This window comes from Nyctereutes procyonoides, unplaced genomic scaffold (assembly GCF_905146905.1).
Source record: "Nyctereutes procyonoides isolate TBG_1078 unplaced genomic scaffold, NYPRO_anot_genome, whole genome shotgun sequence".
Lineage (NCBI taxonomy): Eukaryota > Metazoa > Chordata > Mammalia > Carnivora > Canidae > Nyctereutes > Nyctereutes procyonoides.
Window position 1 is genome coordinate 460073 of NW_026575025.1, and position 21873 is coordinate 481945.

General features: G+C 38.9%; 1 protein-coding gene and 1 pseudogene across 1 annotated transcript; both read right to left on the reverse strand.

Moving 5' to 3' along the window:
* Window positions 1-9032: 9032 nt before the first annotated feature.
* LOC129503155 (POU domain, class 5, transcription factor 1-like) lies at window positions 9033-9911 on the reverse strand (annotated as a pseudogene).
* Window positions 9912-10959: 1048 nt separating this feature from the next.
* Window positions 10960-11889, reverse strand: LOC129503060 (olfactory receptor 4A47-like). Its single transcript, XM_055314955.1, has one exon. The coding sequence runs from the start codon at window positions 11887-11889 to the stop codon at window positions 10960-10962; it is 930 nt and encodes a 309-aa protein (XP_055170930.1).
* Window positions 11890-21873: the final 9984 nt, after the last annotated feature.

Below are 21873 nucleotides of genomic sequence, written 5' to 3' on the forward strand. Positions count from 1 at the left end.
GAAGACAAATAGACATCTTTCCAAAAAAGACAAACAAATGGTTAACAGACCTATGAAAAATATACTCAACATCACTCAGCATCAGGGAAATCCAAATCGAAACCACAATAAAACATCATCTCACACTGGTCAAAATGGCTAAAATTAACAACTCAGGAAACAGCAGATGTTGCTGAGGATGCAGAGAAAGGTGAACTCTCTTACACTGTTGGTGGGAATGCAAAATGGTGCAGCCAATTTGGAAAACAGTATGAAGGTCGTTCAAAAAGTTAAAGATTAAACTACCCTATGACCCAGCAATTGTACTTGTACTACTCGGTATTTCTCCAAAGAATACAGTCATTTGAAGGGTCAATGCCCCCCCCCACAATGTTTATAGAAGCAAGATCCACAATAGCCAAAATATGGAAAGGGTCCAGATGTCCATTAACAGATGAATGGATAATAATATAATAATATATATAATATATAAAATATACTAATATATAATAATATATTTTATAATATAATATATGTAACAATATATATAATATAATATAATAATGTATATATATAAAACTCACATCTTCACATCACATTATATACTATATATATAGTATATATATATATAAAATATGTATATAAAACTCACATCTTCTTTATCCATTGTGTGTGTGTGCATACACACACACACACACACACAATGGAATATTACTCATCCATCAAAAAGAATGAAAGGTTGCTATTTGCAGTGATAAGGATGGATCTAGAGGCAAGTATGCTAAGGGAAATATGTCAGCAGAGAAAGAAAATACCACATGATTTCACTCATAACTAGAATTTAAGAAACAAAAGAAGTGAACACAGGAGAAGAGAAGGAAAAATAAAATAGGATAAAAGCAGAGGGAGGAAAACCATAAGAGACTCTTAACTATAGGAAACTAACTGTGGGTTGGAGGGGAGGTAGTTAGGGGATGGGGTAAGTGGGTGATGGGCATTAAGGAGGGCACTTTAAGTAATGAGCGCTGGTTGTCATATGCAACTGATGAGTGACTAAATTCTACCCCTGAAACTAATAATACATTATATGTTAACAAAATTGATTTAAATAAAAAAATTTAAAGTAAAATAAAATGACAAAAATGAGTCTCTTGCAGGAAGCATATAGATAGGTCCTGTTTTGGTTTTTTTTTATAGGTCTTGTTTTTTTAATCCATTCTGGTGCCCTATGTCTTTTGATTGGAGCACTTATTCCATTTACATTTAGAATGATTATGATAGATATATATTGAATGCCACTATATTACCTGTAAAGTTGGTGTTTCTGAGGATTTGCTCTGGTCCTTTCTAGTCTTTGTCACTTTCCATCTCTCTTTCCCACTCAGAATCCCCTTTAATATTTCTTATAGGTCTGATTTAGTGGTAACAAACTCCCTTAGTTTTTGTCTGGGAAACTATGTCTCCTTCTATTCTGAATGACAGCTTTGTTGGATAAAGTATTCTTGGCTCTATATTTTTCCCATTTGGAATATAGAATATATCATGCCACTCTCTTCCAGCTTGCCAAGTTTCTGTGGACAGACATGATATGAATCTGATCAGTCATCCCTTATAGTTTAGGGATATCTTTTCCCTTGCTGCTTTCAGGAGCCTTTCAATATTTTGCAAATTTGACTGCAATATGTCTTGGTGTTGGCCTGCTTTTGTTGATGTTGACAGGAGTTCACTATGCTGTCTGGATGCGGTGTCTCTTTCCTCCCCAGGATAGGTACATTACCAGCCAAGATGTGCTCAAATAAACCTTCTTCCCCTTGTAATCCCTCTTTTTCTTCTGAGACTTCTATGAAATGAATGTTATTATGCTTTAGGAAGTCACTGAGTTTCCTATGTCCACATTCATAATCCAATAATTTTCTTTCCCTTTTCTTTTCAGCTTCATTATTTTCCATAATTTAGTCTTCTATATCACCGATTCCTTTCTCTGCTTCTCCCTTCTTATGGTCATTACATCCATCTTGGTTTTCCATCTTGGTTGTCCCATTTTTTTATTTCAGCCTAACTTTTAGTTTTTAGGTCTTTTCAGCTTCATTATTTTCCATAATTTAGTCTTCTATATCACCGATTCCTTTCTCTGCTTCTCCCTTCTTATGGTCATTACATCCATCTTGGTTTTCCATCTTGGTCGTCCCATTTTTTTATTTCAGCCTAACTTTTAGTTTTTAGGTCTTTTATCCCTGCAATAAGAGATATTGGTGTCTCTAGTGACTCCTATGCTTTTCTCAAGCCCAAGTAATAGCCTTATGATTACTGTTTTAAAATCTAGTTCAGGCATATTACTTATATCTGTTTTGGTTGGATCCCTTCCCGTGACTCTTCTTATTCTTTCTATGGATTCCTCCATCTTGACATTTCATCTAGGTCTCTGTCTTTTGTGTGCTAGAAAGGCCTGTTATGTTTCCTGCTCCTGAGAGTAATGGTTATCTGAGGAAGAGGTCATATACTGTCAAGAGGCGGGCATGTCAGGAAGTGTTTCTGGTGTAGTCTGTCTGCACTGTGCTATTGTGTTCTGGCTTCTCTTTCCCTCAGATGAGTCATCTGCAGAGTATGTCCTTGCGTCCACTGGGGAATGTTTGGACCTTGTCTACCATGTGTGGAGTTTGGCTAGGTGTGTTTTGGTCTGCATATCAAAAGAGGCTAGATCCTTTATCCCCTAGAGCTGGAGCTTTGCAGCACTCTATGGTCATTAGATTTGGTGCATGCAGGGGTTTGTGCTGGTCTTTGGTGGGGACACTGATGCTGACTCTCAGACACACTTGCCCAGGGGGGAAAAAAAGCACCTGCAGAGTACAGGGGGATGGGGCTGGTGTAAGCAGTGCAAGTGTCCACTGTGAGTACTGTGTTGATGGGTGTGGGTAAAAATGGCATCAACTGGCTCTCTTGTCCCTCGAGAGGGGAATTTGCACCCACCACTGTTCAGGAAGCCCTCACATAAAGAAAAATCTCCCCTCATTTGTCTCAGGCTTCCCTCAGGCCCCTGCCTTTACCCTACATCAGAATTATCTGCTCATCCAGCAGCAGAGTGCTCCTGTGTTCTACCTCAGGCATTCTAGCTTGATTTTAAAACTCCAAATGTTAGGAACCTGGCATGGCAGAGTTGTGGTGATCATCTGAGGGAGGGTCTTGCCACACTATGGCTGGTGCCAATTTGTCCCAAAAGGGCTGTTGCATGAATGCACAAGCCCTTGAAGTTTATGGCAAAGCACAGCAAAAAGCCAGCATCCAAGTTAGCAGGAGTCTTTGCTCCTTTGCTAATGAACTGGGCAGCTCAATGACACTCTTGGGCTCTCTTGTCCCTGAAGAGGTGTGCCACCTCTCTCAGTGCACCTCAAGAAGGGGAAATGTCTCTGCCAGTGTGACCCAGGTGATCCTTAGATCATACTATTCTCCGTGAGTCTCTGTCCTCTATAACACAGGAGAAACTTCACACCTTCCAGCTTCCATCCAGCCATGGCGCAAACTTCTAAAACTTCAGACTTTGAACACCACTGCTTGTAAAATCTTACAATAATCAGCCCTTCTCATATTTCCTAATAGTGGTTTGGGGAAAGTATGCAAAGCCTTGTGCTCTGTTCTCTCTTTCTCTCCTGCCTCCTTGATCAGGGCTCCCTCCCTTCTACTGGACTGACCATTCTTTTCTCCCCCAGATCACATCACATACTTTCCATGATGTGGCCTCTTTTCTCCTCCTGGTTCTGCATTTTTCTCTCAGTACTCAGAACAATTTCCTTGGTGTCCAGATGATTTGATATTTATCAAGTTGTGTTCAAGGCATAGGCAAGCATATGCTCCTCATAATGCTCCCCCATATTAACTCCCTGTTAAGTTTTTGGTTTTTATTTTCTTGTTTTGGGTGGTGGGGAGGGAGTTTGAGAGAGAGAGAGAAACTGGTGATCTGTGGAGTGGCAAGGGGAGAGAGAAAGAGAGAGAACCTTAAGCAGGCTCTATGCTCAACATGGAGCCCAACGTGGGGCTCGACTCACTACCCCTGAGACAGTGACCTGAGCTGAAATCAAGAATCAGATGCTTAACTGACTGAGCCACCCAGGCACCACAACCCCAGAAGGTTGTTTTGATTTTGTTTTTTTCTTTAAGAAAACACATTGAATTTCTGTGTTACCACTTATAACCTGGAGAAGTTTAAAAAAACAATTCCTTTTACAACAGCATCAAAAAGAAAAAAACACTTAGCAATAAACTTAAAGGGGAGGCAAATGTCTCCTATATTTTAAAACTACACACTGTTGCTAAAAGATATTCTAAAAGACACAAATAAATGGAAAGATTGTAATGAATTGATATGGTTCATGTTATTAAGATGTCAGTACTACTTAACATGATCTAAAGATCCAATGCAATCCCTATAAAAATCTTTAAAAAATTGTTTTTTGCAGAAAAAGAAAAATTCATCCTAAAATCCAGGTCAAAACTCAAGTCATTCCAAGTATCCAAAATAACCTTGGGGAAAAAAACAAATAGTTGGACTATATCTAGGTTCTAAAACTTACTACAAAACTATGGTGATCAAAACAGTGTGATAATCATAGCAATGGCATAGAATACAGAACCTAAAAATAAACCTTTACATAGGTGTCCAAATGATTTTCAATGAATAACAAGAACAGAACAGACCAGCGTGTTCAAAAAAAAAAAATGACACTGTGAAACTGAATATCTACAAAGTACTGAAACTGAACCCTTAACATACATCATATATAAAAATAGACTCAAAATGGATCAAAGACCTAAACTACTGACTAGAACTCTGAAAATATTAGGAGAAAATATCATAACTTTGGATTTGGCAATGAGTTTGGTATGACACCAAAATCACAGGCAAGAAAAAACATAAGTTATACTTTATCAAACTTACGTACTTTGAACATCAAAAGACACTATTGACAGAGAGAAAAGGCTTCCTACAAATGAGACAAAATATCTGCAACTGATACATTTGATAAAGTGTTAATATCCAGATTATAGAAAGAACTTCTACATCTCAAAAACACACACACAAAATACCATCTTGATTAAAAATGAGCAAAGAACTTCAATAGATATTTCTCCAAAGAAGATATGTGAATGCCCTATAAGCCCATGGAAAGATGCTCAATGTCACTAATTATTAGAGAAACGCATTTTAAAACCATGATGCAATACTACTTCATATCCAAGCTATGACCATAAAATGCAAAAAAAATAACACATACAAGACATTGGAGAAATTGGAACAAGTGTGCATTGCTGGTGGGGATGTAAAATTATACAGCTGCTAGGAAAAATGTTATGACACTTCCTAAAAAATTAAGGAAAATATTATTATATGATCCACAATTCCACTTTGTGCTGTTACATAAAATAATGGAAATCATGGTCTCAAACAGATAGTCCCATACCCACTTTCATCGCAGTATAATTCACAAGAGCTAGAAAGTACAAGGAGCCAAAGTGTGCACTGACAGACAAATGTATGAGCAGAATGAGATATATGCACACAACGGATTTCTATTTACCCTTAAAAACGAAGGAAATTCTGACACCTGCTAAAACATACATTAACCTACAATTCACCATGCCAAGTGAAGTAAGACAGTCACAAAAAGACAAACATTCTACGATTCCACAGACACAGGTATTTAAATCGTCAAATTCATAGACTGAAAGAAAACAGAATGGTGGTTGTCTAAGGCGCAGAGAGAGGGAATATGGAATTAGTGTTTGATGAGTGTGATATTTCAGTTTGGAAGATAAAAAGGCACTGGACATAGATGGTACTGGTGTTTGCATAACAAACATCAATTAACTTAATTAACCATCATGACAATGTGAAATGACAGCACCACTGAACTACACATGTAGAAATATTTATTTGTATCTTACTGCAAGTTAAAAACTACATTTAAAAATTAAGTTGACTTCATTAATAAGTACATGATTTCAATATAAACTGCAATGGCTATTTATCATTGGCTTTAGAGACACCAGGTTAGAAAGTACATATATCATCCAACAACAAAACTGGTAAATTAATCACCAGAGCTGTGTCCTGACACTCTGCATTTTATAAGAACTCTAATTCTCACAGTACATTGAACTTTGACTGTCCATTGGACAATAAATGCATAAATCTAAGTGGGATATTTTTACAATGATAAGTAATTTCCTCCCTGGACCGTTCCTCACAGTACCTAGATGTCAAAATAAGGATACATTGGACAAATAGTGTTCATGTGCCCCTGTACAGTAATTCTTTTCTTTTTTCCATTTAGCAGACAACTTTATAAAGTTGTGGATATCTCTCAAAGTTATCATTTTTACCTCAGTACTTCCTCTTGGCATTTTTCACTTCCAAATTTCTGAATGTGCAAGTTTTAAGTTCAACAGGAGAGTTACCATGGTATAAGATACAGCCAAAGTTTGCTCAGTGGAGAAGATGGTGCTTGGGTACAAATATATAAATATTCAGGACACAATGCCACCACAAGACACCACAAGACCACCACAATGACATGAGAGACAAAGGTAGACATGACTTTGTGTCTGCCTTACAACCTACAGGTCCTCAGGGAGCATATGAACCAGTTAGGAGACCATCAAGAGGAAAATGTTCACAGGCAGATGAACGCACATTTGACAGCAACAAAGAGACCAAGGGTATGAGTGTCAATGCAGATGGCTTTCAACCAAGGATTTACATCGCACACAAATGGTCTATGACATTAGAGCCACACACAGGCAGCCACAGTGACGAGGACCTGAGCGGTCGCAAGGACAAAGCCTCTAGCACATGCCACCTGAAAGACAAAGCTGTATCCCTGTCACTCATGATCATTTGATACTACAGGGATTTGCAGATGTCCACATGGGTGCTCAACAAAGACTTCAGTTTTGCACTTCTTGAAAAAGATGGTTTTTCTTACTACAAAATGCCAAACATCATTTCAGGGGTCATGGATGAAGAGCAACAGATATCTGGAAGGGTTGAGCCACACAGGCAGGAGTTAAGCAGTACCCAAGCTTATGAAAGATGACTTGTTGAATCAAAGATCCCAACTTATGGATAACAGTTCCCAGTACTCAAAAGCAGTAAACTTAAATTAATTGAATCTTAAATTAATCTTCTTAATCCGAAAATGAATCTTCTTTAAAGTAATAACTGACTTTTGTTTGTAACTAAATTATTTTAAACTTATTTTAGATGACAACTTATTTTAATGCTAAATTTATTTATCTTATCTCAATGTAAACTCATTATTTTATTTCAAGTTTGAATTTGAAACATAAATATGCAAGACTAGGCATAAATCTGAAGAAGATCAGAAATGAGAGGCTGCTAGCCTCATCACATGTCACAATATCTTATATATGAAAGCAATTTTATTGTGTATCAACTGGGACATGAATAGAAATCAATGAAAGAGAACTTAAACTTAAATGGGATCCAAGTAAATATGGAGCTTTAGAAGATAATAGGATTTCAAGTCAATGGCAAGAAGAGAATTAAGTAACTATTTTTAAAAACCTTAAAATTTAGAAAACCAACTAAAAGTCCATATGTTTTTAATGCCTATATCAAAATAAATTCCAGATGGAGCAAAAGTTTAATAGATACATGACCTCAAAAGTGCTGTAAAATCAAATGCTAAAAAAACAGTGAAGAATATTTCAGTATGAATGAAGTGGGAAAAGTGTTGGTGAGCAAGTCATAAAAACCAAAATTAGTATTAAATTAATAAAAACGTTGTTTACATGCCAAAAGCATTCTATACAGTATACAAGTACTAAAAACACATCACAAGCCAAAAAAACAATTACTTACACAACAGTAACAGAGACGATTTCTTTAGTGTATAACCAACTCACTAATATCAGTATGGAAAAGATCAACAATTACATGAAACAGATAAAAGATGTTAATACACAATTCAAGAAAAAGAAATACAAATCATACTAAGCATAGAAAATACTCAAATTCAGTACTATGAGAAAGACTGCAATTTATTCAGATTGCCTTATGCCATTAATATTTATAAGGTAGTTGTTGTTGAGGATGTGAACAGAAGTATTCTCATAGAATGTGACAGCAGGATAGCTGTTAGTACAATCTCAAAGATGACGGTTTGGCAATAACTATGAAATTTGACATTTAACTCAAATACATGACTCATTGACTCAAATACATGTAACAACAATTCCTCTCCTAGGAACTCATGCTTGCACGTATTCACAAAAATACGATTGTAAAATTCCTTCTCATAGAAAAAAGTAATAATATGAACAGGAATGGATACATTTATTGTGGTACATATTTATAAGTGAGTAATATGGAGTACAAGAAAAACTAAGAGGTCTACATGGACTGGGGTGAGATATCTTCAAGATGTCACAAAAGATTTCACTTCCATGTGGAATATAATCAACAATCCAAAACAACCAAAGAACAAAACCAGACTCATAAATACAGAGAACAAATTGGCAGCTGCCACAGGGGAGGGAGTAGAGGGATAGGCGAAATAGGTGAAGGGCTGAAAGATACAATGTTCTGGGAATAAAATAAATAACTCACAAGAATGAAAAGTACAGCTTAGGGAATATACTCAATAATATTATAGTAACTTTGATGGTAACAGATTGAAGCTACACTTTTCATGATTAGTATTTCCTAAAGTACTTTTTTTTTTACTGTGTCCCAGGCTTCTTTATTTAAAAACAAAGTGATAAGTGATGTGGGGATTAAAAACAAGAGCATCCTTGAACTTAACCTTCCCTCCAACCAGTTCCCCCCAAACTCTGTTCCCACACCCGTTGTGGTGCCAAACCCTTTCTACAGTGAATGGAGAACTTTAATCCCAAAGCCCTGGTACTAACCCTAGGTTCTCATTCTCTAGCTCTTCCCCTTCCTCTGCCCCCATCCCTGGGAAGAGCTGGCGCCTCGGTTTCAACGCAAGGGAGAGACCAGAGTGGTGACAGACACAGAGGGAAGGAAAGGCTTCACCCTAAGAGAGACGGACCAAGGAGCCCAGAGTAGTAAAGTGGGGGCCTCCATAGCCTGGGGTACCAGAAAGGGGTCCTGGTGCCAGAGGGAAGGATACTGGTGCTCCTGAGAAAAGAGACCCAGCAGCCTCAAAGTCCTCTCCTTGCCATTAGTCACTACTAATTGCAGAAATAAGCTTGGACCACATCCTTTACACACTCAAGCTGCGGGCCTGACTGGAAGCACAGTGGCTTTCCAGCCCTGCAGAAACATGTTCTCCAGGTTACCTCACTGGGTTCTCCATCCTTGTTCACTTCCTCTCTGCAGCCTGCACAAGGATCCCTGCTTTGTGCCTCTCCTGCAGATCTTCATTGTTGTCAGCTTCCACCACCCACTTCTGCAGCAGGGACTACAACTTACACGTGTTCTAGAAACCTGGCGCTGAGCCTCAAAGGGACAGAGATAGCTGTTTGGGGAACCTTCTCAAAGAGAGTCTGCAGGGTGAGCCCCATATCAGCCTGAGTATATCCTAGAGTGATCCGCTTCTGCTTCAGGGGCTTGGCAAATTGTTCCAGGTCTTTCTGCAGTGCTTTGCTTTCCTGGGGCTCCTTGGGGTTTTGCTCCAGTTTTTCCTTGTCTGGCTTCACAGATGGGTCAGCGCTCTGCCCAGGGAAGGCACCCCCGGAGCTGGCTCTACACCTCGGAACGTGGCTAGCCCTTCCACTGAGAGGTCTCCAAACTGCCTTGGGACACTCGCCCCAATCCAATCTAAAGTCCTCAGTATGCTCTTCCCTGCAGAATTCATATGGCAGGCAGGCATAGGGGAATCCCCCACAACTCAGCGCCTGGCCCAATCCCCCAGCCCAATTCCTGACCCTCCAGGAGGGTAGTGGATGTTCAGTCAGGTCTGAGGATTAACCCAGTGGTGTTCAGCTCTCCCAGCCCATCGCCTCCACCTCCACACTCCCATGGGTGCAAGAATGCCAGGACATCCTGCTGTGGGGAACAGAGGCACCCCAAGACTGGGGACCTGGAAAAACGAGGGCTCTCCTAGGGATTGCTCAACACCTCTCTCCCTCTTTAATCCCACCTGCTACTATACCATACATAATTGATGAATCACAATGATATACACCCAAACTGGTGTAATATTGTATGTCAATTATCCTTCAATTAAAATAGTAAAAATAAATAAACAAAACTATCAAAAAATTAAAAGTTTATTTCTGAAAAGAAGTTCTATAGGCAAGCAAACATTTACATACACAAAGACCCATATGCAGATATTGAATACATTAGCATTTGTAAAGATTATTACCTGTTGAGTTTAAAGACAGAGATCAAGGACTGCTTCAGGGGACAAGAATTAGAAACTATGCTGAGAATTAAACAGCATCTAAACTTTATCTAATTTTGTAAGGTTTTCATTATTACTATTTATTATCTATTACACTTCAATTTGTAGACTAATACTAGTCTAATACTAAAGTATTAGTCTCAATATTTTTATATTAAGCAACCAAAAATTAATAAAGAAAAGTCTATATAGCATTAAGTATTTCAAATAACATAATAAAAATAATAAACTTAACTGATACAATCTGACTAAAAATAATACTGTCTCAGAAAAAAATATTTTTAAAAAATCGTTAAGTGATTAAAAATTAGTGTAATCATATAAAAATGTCCTCACTAATTTATTACCTATTATGGATTCCTTGCTATAAAGGCATTACATATTTCTAAGTGAAGAGGTTGATAAGCTGTTATGGAGCTTACATCCTAGTCACAAAGCATTTTGTTATTATACACAATCATCCTGTTCATACTTTAATTATAATCCACTTAAATCCTTTCAAAAAAGGAAGTTGGAATCAAACTTAAGAGTTCTGCCTTCCAAAGATAAGGACCCTAAAGTCAAATAATTCTTTTCATGGTAAATAATATACTTATTTACTAAGAGATATGATGTTTCTTCCCCAGAGCTGCTTCATGGCATTTGTCATCTCAGAATTTCTCAGAGTGTAGATCAGTGGGTTCAGCATGGGGGTTATGACTGTATAAAACACACTCAGGGATTTATCAATGGGGAAGGTCTTAGCAGGTCTTGCATACATGAAAATACATGGAACAAAGAAGAAGACCACCACAGTGATGTGGGAGCCACAGGTCTGGAGGGCTTTCCGCTTCCCCTCTGGACTAAGGTTCTTTAGAGAGTGCAAGATGACACCATAAGAGATGAGCAAGAGCACAAACACAATAGAGCAGATCATCCCTCCATTGGCTACAACTAACAGCCCAATGACATATGTGTCAGTACAGACCAGTTTCAATAAAGGGTACATGTCACACAAAAAATGGTCAATGACATTGGGCCCACAGAATGGGAGCCCATAAATAGTGCTAAGTTGAATTACTGAATGCAGAAAACCTCCAACCCAGGATACCACCAGCAGCACAACACACACCCATTGCCTCATGATAACCAAATAATGCAAAGGCTTACAGATGGCCACATAGCGGTCATAGGCCATCACCAGAAGAAGAAAGACCTCTGATCCACCAAAAAAGTGCTCTGTTAATAGCTGAGTCATACAAGATTGAAAGGATATTGTATTTTCCCCAAACAACAAGTCTGAAATCAATCTGGGAGAAATAGATGAGGAATAAATGACGTCCATAAATGATAAACTAGCAAGAAAAAAGTACATAGGTGATTTCAGGGTCTTACTGACAGTTACAGTCACCACAATGAGCAAGTTGCCCACCACAGTCAAAATATACAAGAGCAAGAATATAACAAAAAGGACCTTCTGTTCCTTTGGATTCTGTGTGAGGCCCAAGAGGACAAAGTAAGTTACATTGCTCCTTGGTTCCATCTAGTCTGCATAGGAGCTGACTTCTCATATTAGAAACCAGTGATCTACAAAACAAGGGAGAAAACATTTAAATGCGTTATAAGATTACTCTTTCATTGACTCATTCCATTAAAAGATTGTGGAAGGAGTAACTATTAATGTCACATGTGTCACAGATGTTGTGATTTCCAAGTTGAATAAGCTATGTTCTAACACTCAGTGATATAATACATAATAATCAGCAATGTAGTAAGTGCCACTATAAAAATGACTGCACAATGCAAATGTCACAAAGGACTTCTCAACTAAACAGCAATCAAAGAAAGCTTCCCAGAGGAAGCAATGCTTTAGCTGACTTTCAAAGAAACAGTAGAAGGACAAGGAAAGAGGGCAAGGGAATTCCATGAAGGGAATATAAGGGAAGGGAGAAGAAATGTGTGGGAAATATCAGAAAGGGAGACAGAACATAAAGACTCCTAACTCTGGGAAACGAACTAGGGGTGGTGGAAGGGGAGGAGGGTCGGGGGTGGGGGTGAATGGGTGACGGGCACTGAGGGGGGCACTTGACGGGATGAGCACTGGGTGTTATTCTGTATGTTGGTAAATTGAACACCAATAAAAAATAAATGTATTAAAAATTTTAAAAAAGAAAAAAAAGAAAATGTACACAGTTTATAGTCATAAAAGTTAAATACTTGAGACCCATTTATGGTAATTGGCATATTCAAGGGTCAAACTAGGAATGGAAAGTTGCTGCCCTGGATTGTCTCTTCCCTGAGACCTCTTTTTTAAGATCTTTGGTTGGATATGCCCCTTTCCCTGACCAATAAATGGGGAAGTACTCCAGTGTTATGTCTCTCCCTTAATTTTTTTTATTTTTATTTATGATAGTCACAGGGAGAGAGAGAGAGAGAGAGAGAGAGAGAGAGGCAGAGACATAGGCAGAGGGAGAAGCAGGCTCCATGCACTGGGAGCCTGATGTGGGATTCGATCCCGGGTCTCCAGGATCGCGCCCTGGGCCAAAGGCAGGCACTAAACCACTGCGCCACCCAGGGATCCCTCTCCCTTAATTTTTAAATTTCATTTATACAACATTTCCAACTCTGGACATCTCCAATTGGATATCATATTGAGTACTATGAAAATTTTTAATTTTCAGCAATAAACATGTTTCCCATCTCATTAAATGGTACCACCTTCCACATCATTGCTCAGATGAATATCCTTCATGCCACTCTTCCTCCTGTATCATACATTGACACCTTTGACAAATCTTATTAACCCACTTTAAAATATATCACTAACTGGATCATTTCCCTCCCCCCATCACTTCTTCTGACCCACTGCAGTAGCCTCCTGCAATGTCCCTCCCCTTTCATTCTGGCCTCCATCAATTCATTGCCCTGATGCAACCAAATGATACTTTTTAAATCTGATTCTGATCTATCACTCCACTGCTCACAACTACAGTGGATTCCAATCACACACACAATTTAATGAATCACCTTTCATCTAACAGTAAAAGAAACTGTAATCCCTGTTTCATAGTTCAACAAAATGTGGCTCAGATCATGTAATTAATTTTCCAAGGTCACTCATTTTCAAGTGATAAAACTTGAATTGGAATCCAAGTTGGCTTTATCTCAAAGTGGTCTAACATTTTCCTAATAAAGAAACTCACAAAATTACAAAGCCTGGTTCCCACTATTTACTGTATTACCTGAGGAAGGCAAGTCCATAATCTGAAGGGACACCTTTTACTCATTCACAGGAACCTGCAGTTCTGTCATCCAGTTTGACAAGAGAGGATAAAAAGCTGCATTATTACTTGAGGACATATTTTATTTGATTCAACTATCTATCCATTCTCTCCATGGACGATTCTGGTTATTCGGAAGGTTGCTTTAATTGCACTGTAGATTAGTTCCTAGAAATCCCAGGGTCCACACAGAACAGCAAAAATTTATCACATTAAGATAATTTATCAAAAAGACAAGAAACCCCTATGCTTACAAAAGAAGACAGCAATCAGTCATTTCTAAGGGAGATTTATTTCAAGTAACTTTCCTACTAATTTCTAAATAGAAAAATACCATTTAACTGTTTAGTTATCCTCATTCTGTCCTGTTGCTAAAGTCAGATAAGCTGACTTTGTATTTTAAGAGACATTCTAGTGCTTTTATTAGGTAATACTTTAAGCCTAACTGAAACCTCCTAAAAAGTGTGTATCAGTTGCTAGGAGCCTAGCATCTTCCCAATTTGAGCAAAGATCACTGGACATTTTATCTCTTCTAACTACATTCGTCATTAAGTGCTAGAATTGGGAAGTGTCCAAGACTGATTCTTGCTTAATTAAAATTGCTGGGAATTTTTTAATTCTTTTAAAATATCTATGTGAAGATAGTCTTAGGTCAAATCACATAAGTAGGGTCATAAAGATGTGAAATAAACAAAAAAAATAGCTTTGTAAGACTACTGCCAGTCAAGAATAAAATTTCAGTCCAGTCATGTTGTGTTAGGAAAGATTGATTTATCATATATTTCCCCACTTGTCATGGAGAGTTTTCTTTCCTTTTATTTGTATTCAATTTCTGCTGCCTGGCAGTGTGTTTAGATGTTCTAGATATTTATTCACAGATTTAGACATAATAAGTACCCAAATACCTTTTTTTTTATTTGAAGCTCCTATTTACTTCCAGGAACCATTCTGTGAGTGAAGACACAGCAATTAATGAAATAGGGAGAAAACTATGCAAAAGGTCCTTCCTGCAGGGACCTTATATTCTCATAATAGAGTCAGACAGTAAATAAAGGGACAATTTAGTGTTCTAATTATAACCTTTGTCAGTGCTAATATGACAACAAGCAGGTACAGAGGGAGAATTCTGCTATGGAGAAGGCGTTTCTTCAGAGGTGATGCTTAAGCTGAGATACAAGGCATAGATAGTGGCTACCATTGGAAACACTGTTTTAGCTAATCATTTTAAGAAAAATTAAGTAAGTAAAATGATCTCACTTCACTAATGGCATGACATACATATAGAAATTGCTAACAATTTCACAGGGATTTTAATTCCAGTGCTTTTGTGAAAAGGAGGGGAGAGATTGGGAACTCTCATCTTATTCCTGATTTTGGTGGGAAAGCTTTCAAACTTTTTCTGTTGAGTGTGATGTTAACTGTGGATCTCTCATATATGGCCTTTATATGTTGAGGTACATTCTTTCTATACCCAATTTGTTGAAAGATTACTTTTTTTCATGAAAATATATTGAATTTTTATCCTACCAATGGATAACCCAGAGAAGACTGAGAAAATTCCTTTATAATAGCATCAAAAGGGGATCCCTGGGTGGTGCAGCAGTTTAGCACCTGCCTTTGGCCCAGGGCGCGATCCCAGAGACCCGGAATCGAATTCCACGTCGGGATCCCGGGGCATGGAGCCTGCTTCTCCCTCTGCCTATGTCTCTGCCTCTCTCTCTCTCTCTCTGTGTGTGTGTGACTATCATAAATAAATAAATAATTTTTAAAAAATAATAGCATCAAAAGAATAAATACTTAAGCATAAACTTAAGTAGAGAAGCAAAAATCTTCTAAGTGAAAAACTACAAAATGTTTCTGAAAGATAATCTAAAAGACACAAGTAAATATAAAGACTCATAAACTGATATAGTTCATGTTATTAAGATGTCAGTACTACCCAATCTGATCTGTAGATTCAATGTAATCCTTATAAAATTCAAAAAACATGTTTTTTGATAAATAGAAAAATTAAACCTAAAATTCATGTAGAATCTCAAGGAACCCAAAATGAAGAAAATATTGGAAAGAAAAAAAAAGAAAGAACAAAGTTGTTAAGCTTCCTAGTTTTAAAACTTACTACAAAGTGATGCTAATCAAAACAGTATGATATTGGTATAAAAAACAGACATAGTAATGGAATAAAATAGAGCCTAGAAGTAAAGTTTTGCATATGTATTCAATTATTTTCAACAACGGTTCCAAGAATACTCATGGAATATGGACAAGTGGTTCAAAACATGGTGCTATGAAACTGGATATCCACACACAAAAGAATGAAATTGAACCCTTGAAGCATACCACATACAAAAATTAACTCAAATTGGATAAAAGACTTAAAATAAAGCTAAAACTAAAAAAAAAAACTTTTATAGGAAAACATAAAAGAAAAACAGTAACATTTGATTTAGCAATGATTTCTTGGGTATGACACCAAAAGCACAGGCCAAAAAGGAATAAATTGTATTTTATCAATATTAAGAACTTTTGTGCATAAAGCAACACTACCGACAGAGTGCAAAGACAAACCACAGAAGTGGAGAAAGTATTTACAAATAATATACTTAATAAGGTATTAATATCCACAATACATGAAGAACTGCTACATCTAAAAACACAATGAAATAAACAATCTGGAGGGAGGAGGGGCAAGATGATGGAAGAGTAGGGTCTCCAAGTCACCTGTCCCCACCAAATTGCCTAGAAAACCTTCAAATTATCCTGAAAATCTATGAATTCGGCCTGAAATTTAAAGAGAGAACAGCTGGAATGCTACAGTGAGAAAGAGTTCGCGCTTCTATCAAGGTAGGAAGACGGAGGGAAAAAGAAATAAAGAAACAAAAGGCCTCCGAGGGGGAGGGGCCCCGCGAGGAGCCGGGCTGAGGCCGGGGCGAGTGTCCCCAGGACAGGAGAGCCCCGTCCCGGAGAAGCAGGAGCTGCACCAACCTTCCCGGGGGAAAGGGGCCCGCAGGGAGTTGGAGCAGGACCCAGGAGGACAGGGATGCCCTCAGGCTCCCTGGGACACTAACAGACACCTGCGCCCCGGGAGAGTGCGCCGAGCTCCCTAAGGGCTGCAGCGCGCACGGCGGGGCCAGAGCAGCACGGAGGGGCTCGGGCGGCGGCTCCGCGGAGGGGGCTGCGGGGCGGGAGCGCGAATCCCACAGCGCAGGCCCCGGAGCACAGGGCGCCGGGACACAGCCCAGGATCCGGCCTCCCCCGGGACAGGCAGAGGCCGGGAGGGCCCAGGACAGCAAGGACGCTCCTGCCCCGAGCTGAGCAGATCAGCGGCCCCGCCCCGGAGACTCCAGGCCCTGCAGACGGAGAGCTCCGGAGTTACTGCGGGGGCTGAATCCAGGCTTCCAGAGCTGCCATAGCCACTGGGGCTGTTCCTCCTGGGGCCTCACGGGGTAAACAACCCCCGCTGAGCCCTGCAGCAGGCAGGGGCAGAGCAGCTCCCCCAAGTGCTAACACCTGAAAATCAGCACAGCAGGCCCCTCCCCCAGAAGACCAGCTGGACGGACCAGTTCCAGGGGAAGTCAAGGGACTTAAAGTCTACAGAATCAGAAGATACTCCCACGTGGTTTTTTGTTTTGGTGTTGTTCTTGCTGTTTTGTTTTTGTTTTTGCTTTTGCTTTTTGATTTCTTTCCTACCCCAACCTTTTTTTCCCTTTCTTTGTTTCTTTCTCTTTTTCTTCTCTCTTTTTTCTTTTTTTCTTCCTTTTTTCTTTTTTCTTTTTCTCTTTTCTTTCCTTCTTTCTCTCCTCTCCTTTTCTCCTTTTCCCAATACAACTTGCTTTTGGCCACTCTGCATTGAGCAAAATGACTAAAAGGAAAACCTCACCTCAAAAGAAAGAATCAGAAACAGTCCTCTCTCCCACAGAGTTACAAAATCTGGATTACAATTCAATGTCAGAAAGCCAATTCAGAAGCAATATTATACAGCTACTGGTGGCTCTAGAAAAAAGCATAAAGGACTCAAGAGACTTCATGACTGCAGAATTTAGAGCTAAGGCAGAAATTAAAAATCAATTGATCAATTGAATGAGATGCAATCCAAACGAAAGTCCTAACGACAAGGGTGAACGAGGTGGAAGAACGAGTGAGTGACATAGAAGACAAGTTGAGGGCAAAGAGGGAAACTGAGGAAAAAAGAGACAAACAATTAAAAGACCATGAAGATAGATTAAAGGAAATAAACGACAGCCTGAGGAAGAAAAACCTACGTTTAATTAGGGTTCCGGAGGGCGCCAAAAGGGACAGAGGGCCAGAATATGTATTTGAACAAATCATAGCTGAAAACTTTCCTAATCTGGGAAGGGAAACAGGCATTCAGATCCAGAAGATAGAGAGATCCCCCCCTATAATCAATAAAAACCATTCAACACCTCGACATTTAATAGTGAAGCTTGCAAATTCCAAAGATAAAGAGAAGACTCTTAAAGCAGCAAGACACAAGAAATCCCTGACTTTTATGGGGAGGAGTATTAGGGTAACAGCAGACCTCTCTGCAGAGACCTGGCAGGCCAGAAAGGGCTGGCAGGGTATATTCAGGGTCCTAAATGAGAAAAACATGCAACCAAGAATACTTTATCCAGCAAGGCTCTCATTCAAAATGGAAGGAGAGATAAAGAGCTTCCAAGACAGGCAGGAACTGAAAGAATATGTGACCTCCAAACCAGCTCTGCAGGAAATTTTAGGGGACTCTTAAAATTCCCCTTTAAGAAGAAGTTCAGTGGAACGATCCACAAAAACAAGGACTAAATAGATATCATGATGACACTAAACTCATATCTGTCAATAGTAACTCTGAACGTGAACGGGCTTAATGACCCCATCAAAAGGCGCAGGGTTTCAGACTGGATAAAAAAGCAGGACCCATCTATTTGCTGTCTACAAGAGACTCATTTTAGACATAAGGACACCTACAACCTGAAAATAAAAGGTTGGAGAACCATTTACCATTCAAATGGTCCTCAAAATAAAGCAGGGGTAGCCATCCTCATATCAGATAAACTAAAATTTACCCTGAAGACTGTAGTGACAGATGAAGAGGGACACTATCTCATACTTAAAGGATCTATCCAACAAGAGGACTTAACAATCCTCAATATATATGCCCCAAATGTGGGAGCTGCCAAATATATCAATCAATTAATAACCAAAGTTAAGATATACTTAGATAATAATACACTTATACTTGGTGACTTCAATCTAGCTCTTTCTACACTTGATAGGTCTTCTAAGCACAACATCTCCAAAGAAACGAAAGCTTTAAATGATACACTGGACCAGATGGATATCACAGATATCTACAGAACTTTACATCCAAACTCAACTGAAGACACATTCTTCTCAAGTGCACCTGGAACATGGAACTTTCTCCAAAATAGACCACATACTGGGTCACAAATCGGGTCAGAAACGATACCAAAAGATTGGGATTGTCCCCTGCATATTCTCAGACCATAACGCCTTGAAATTAGAACTAAATCACAACAAGAAGATTGGAAGGACCTCAAACACGTGGAGGTTAAGGACCATCCTGCTAAGAGATGAAAGGGTCAACCAGGAAATTAAGGAAGAATTAAAAAGATTCATGGAAACTAATGAGAATGAAGATACAACCATTCAAAATCTTTGGGATGCAGCAAAAGCAGTCCTGAGGGGGAAATACATCGCAATACAAGCATCCATTCAAAAACTGGAAAGAACTCAAATACAAAAGCTAACCTTACACATAAAGGAGCTAGAGAAAAAACAGCAAATAGATCCTACACCCAGCAGAAGAAGAGAGTTAATAAATATTCGAGCAGAACTCAACGAAATCGAGACCAGAAGAACTGTGGAACAGATGAACAGAACCAGGAGTTGGTTCTTTGAAAGAATCAATAAGATAGATAAACCATTACCAGCCTTATTAAAAAGAAGAGAGAAAAGACTCAAATTAATAAAATCATGAATGAGAAAGGAGAGATCACTACCAACACCAAGGAAATACAAACGATTTTAAAAACATATTATGAAGAACTATACGCCAATAAATTAGGCAATCTTGAAGAAATGGACGCATTCCTGGAAAGCCACAACCTACCAAAACTGGAACAGGAAGAAATAGAAAACCTGAACAGGCCAATAACCAGGGAGGAAATTGAAGCAGTCATCAAAAACCTCCCAAGACACAAAACTCCAGGGCCAGATGGTTTCCCAGGGGAATTCTATCAAACATTTAAAGAAGACACCATACCTATTCTACTAAAGCTGTTTGGAAAGATAGAAAGAGATGGAGTACTTCCAAATTCGTTCTAAGAGGCCAGCATCACCTTAATTCCAAAACCAGACAAAGACCCCACCAAAAAGGAGAATTACAGACCAATATCCCTGATGAACATAGATGCAAAAATTCTCAACAAGATACTAGCCAATAGGATCCAACAATACATTAAGAAAATTATTCACCATGACCAAGTAGGATTTATCCCCGGGACACAAGGCTGGTTCAACACTCATAAAGCAATCAATGTGATTCATCATATCCACAAGAGAAAAACCAAGAACCCTATGATCCTCTCATTAGATGCAGAGAAAGCATTTGACAAAATACAGCATCCATTCCTGATCAAAACTCTTCAGAATGTAGGGATAGAGGGAACATTCCTCAACATCTTAAAAGCCATCTATGATAAGCCCACAGCAAATATCATTCTCAATGGGGAAGCACTGGGAGCCTTTCCCCTAAGATCAGGAACAAGACAGGGATGTCCTCTCTCACCACTGCTATTCAACATAGTACTGGAAGTCCTAGCCTCCGCAATCAGACAACAAAAAGATATTAAAGGCATTCAAATTGGCAAAGAAGAAGTCAAACTCTCCCTCTTCGCCGATGACATGATACTCTACATAGAAAACCCAAAAGCCTCCACCCCACGATTGCTAGAACTCATACAGCAATTTGGTAGCGTGGCAGGATACAAAATCAATGCCCAGAAATCAATGGCATTCCTATAAACTAACAGTGAGACTAAAGAAAGGGAAATTAAGGAGTCCATCCCATTTACAATTGCACCCAAAAGCATAAGATAGCTAGGAATAAACCTAACCAAAGAGGTAAAGGATCTATACCCTAAAAACTATAGAACACTTCTGAAAGAAATTGAGGAAGACACAATGAGGTGGGAAAATATTCCATGCTCATGGATTGGCAGAATTAATATTGTGAAAATGTCAATGTTACCCAGGCAATTTACACGTTTAATGCAATCCCTATCAAAATACCATGGACTTTCTTCAGAGACTTAGAAGAAATTATTTTAAGATTTGTGTGGAATCAGAAAAGACCCCGAATAGCCAGGGGAATTTTAAAAAAAGAAAACCATAGCTGGGAGCATCACAAAGCCAGATTTCAGGTTGTACTATAAAGCTGTGGTCATCAAGACAGTGTGGTACTGGCACAAAAACAGACACATAGATCAATGGAAAGGAATAGAGAACCCAGAAGTAGACCCTGAACTTTATGGTCAACTAATATTTGGTAAAGGAGGAAAGACTACCCACTGGAAGAAAGACAGTCTCTTCAATAAATGGTGTTGGGAAAATTGGACATCCACATGCAGAAAAATGAAACTAGACCACTCTCTTGCACCATATACAAACTCGAAATGGATGAAAGATCTAAATGTGAGACAAGATTCCATCAAAATCCTAGAGGAGAACACAGGCAACACCCTTTTTGAACTTGGCCACAGTAACTTCTTGCAAGATACATCCACGAAGGCAAAAGAAACAAAAGCAAAAATGAACTATTGGGACTTCATCATGATAAGAAGCTTTTACACAGCAAAGGATACAGTCAACAAAACTAAAAGCAACCTACAGAATGGGAGAAGATATTTGCAAATAACATATCAGATAAAGGGCTAGTTTCCAAGATCTATAAATAACTTATTAAACTCAACAGCAACGAAACAAACAATTCAATCATGAAATGGGCAAAAGACATGAAGAGAAATCTCACAGAGGAAGACATAGACATGGCCAACATGCACATGAGAAAATGCTCTGCATCACTTGCCATCAGGGAAATACAAATCAAAACCACAATGAGATACCACCTCACACCAGTGACAATGGGGAAAATTAACAAGGCAGGAAAGCACAAATGTTGTAAAGGATGCGGAGAAAAGGGAACCCTCTTACACTGTCGGTGGGAA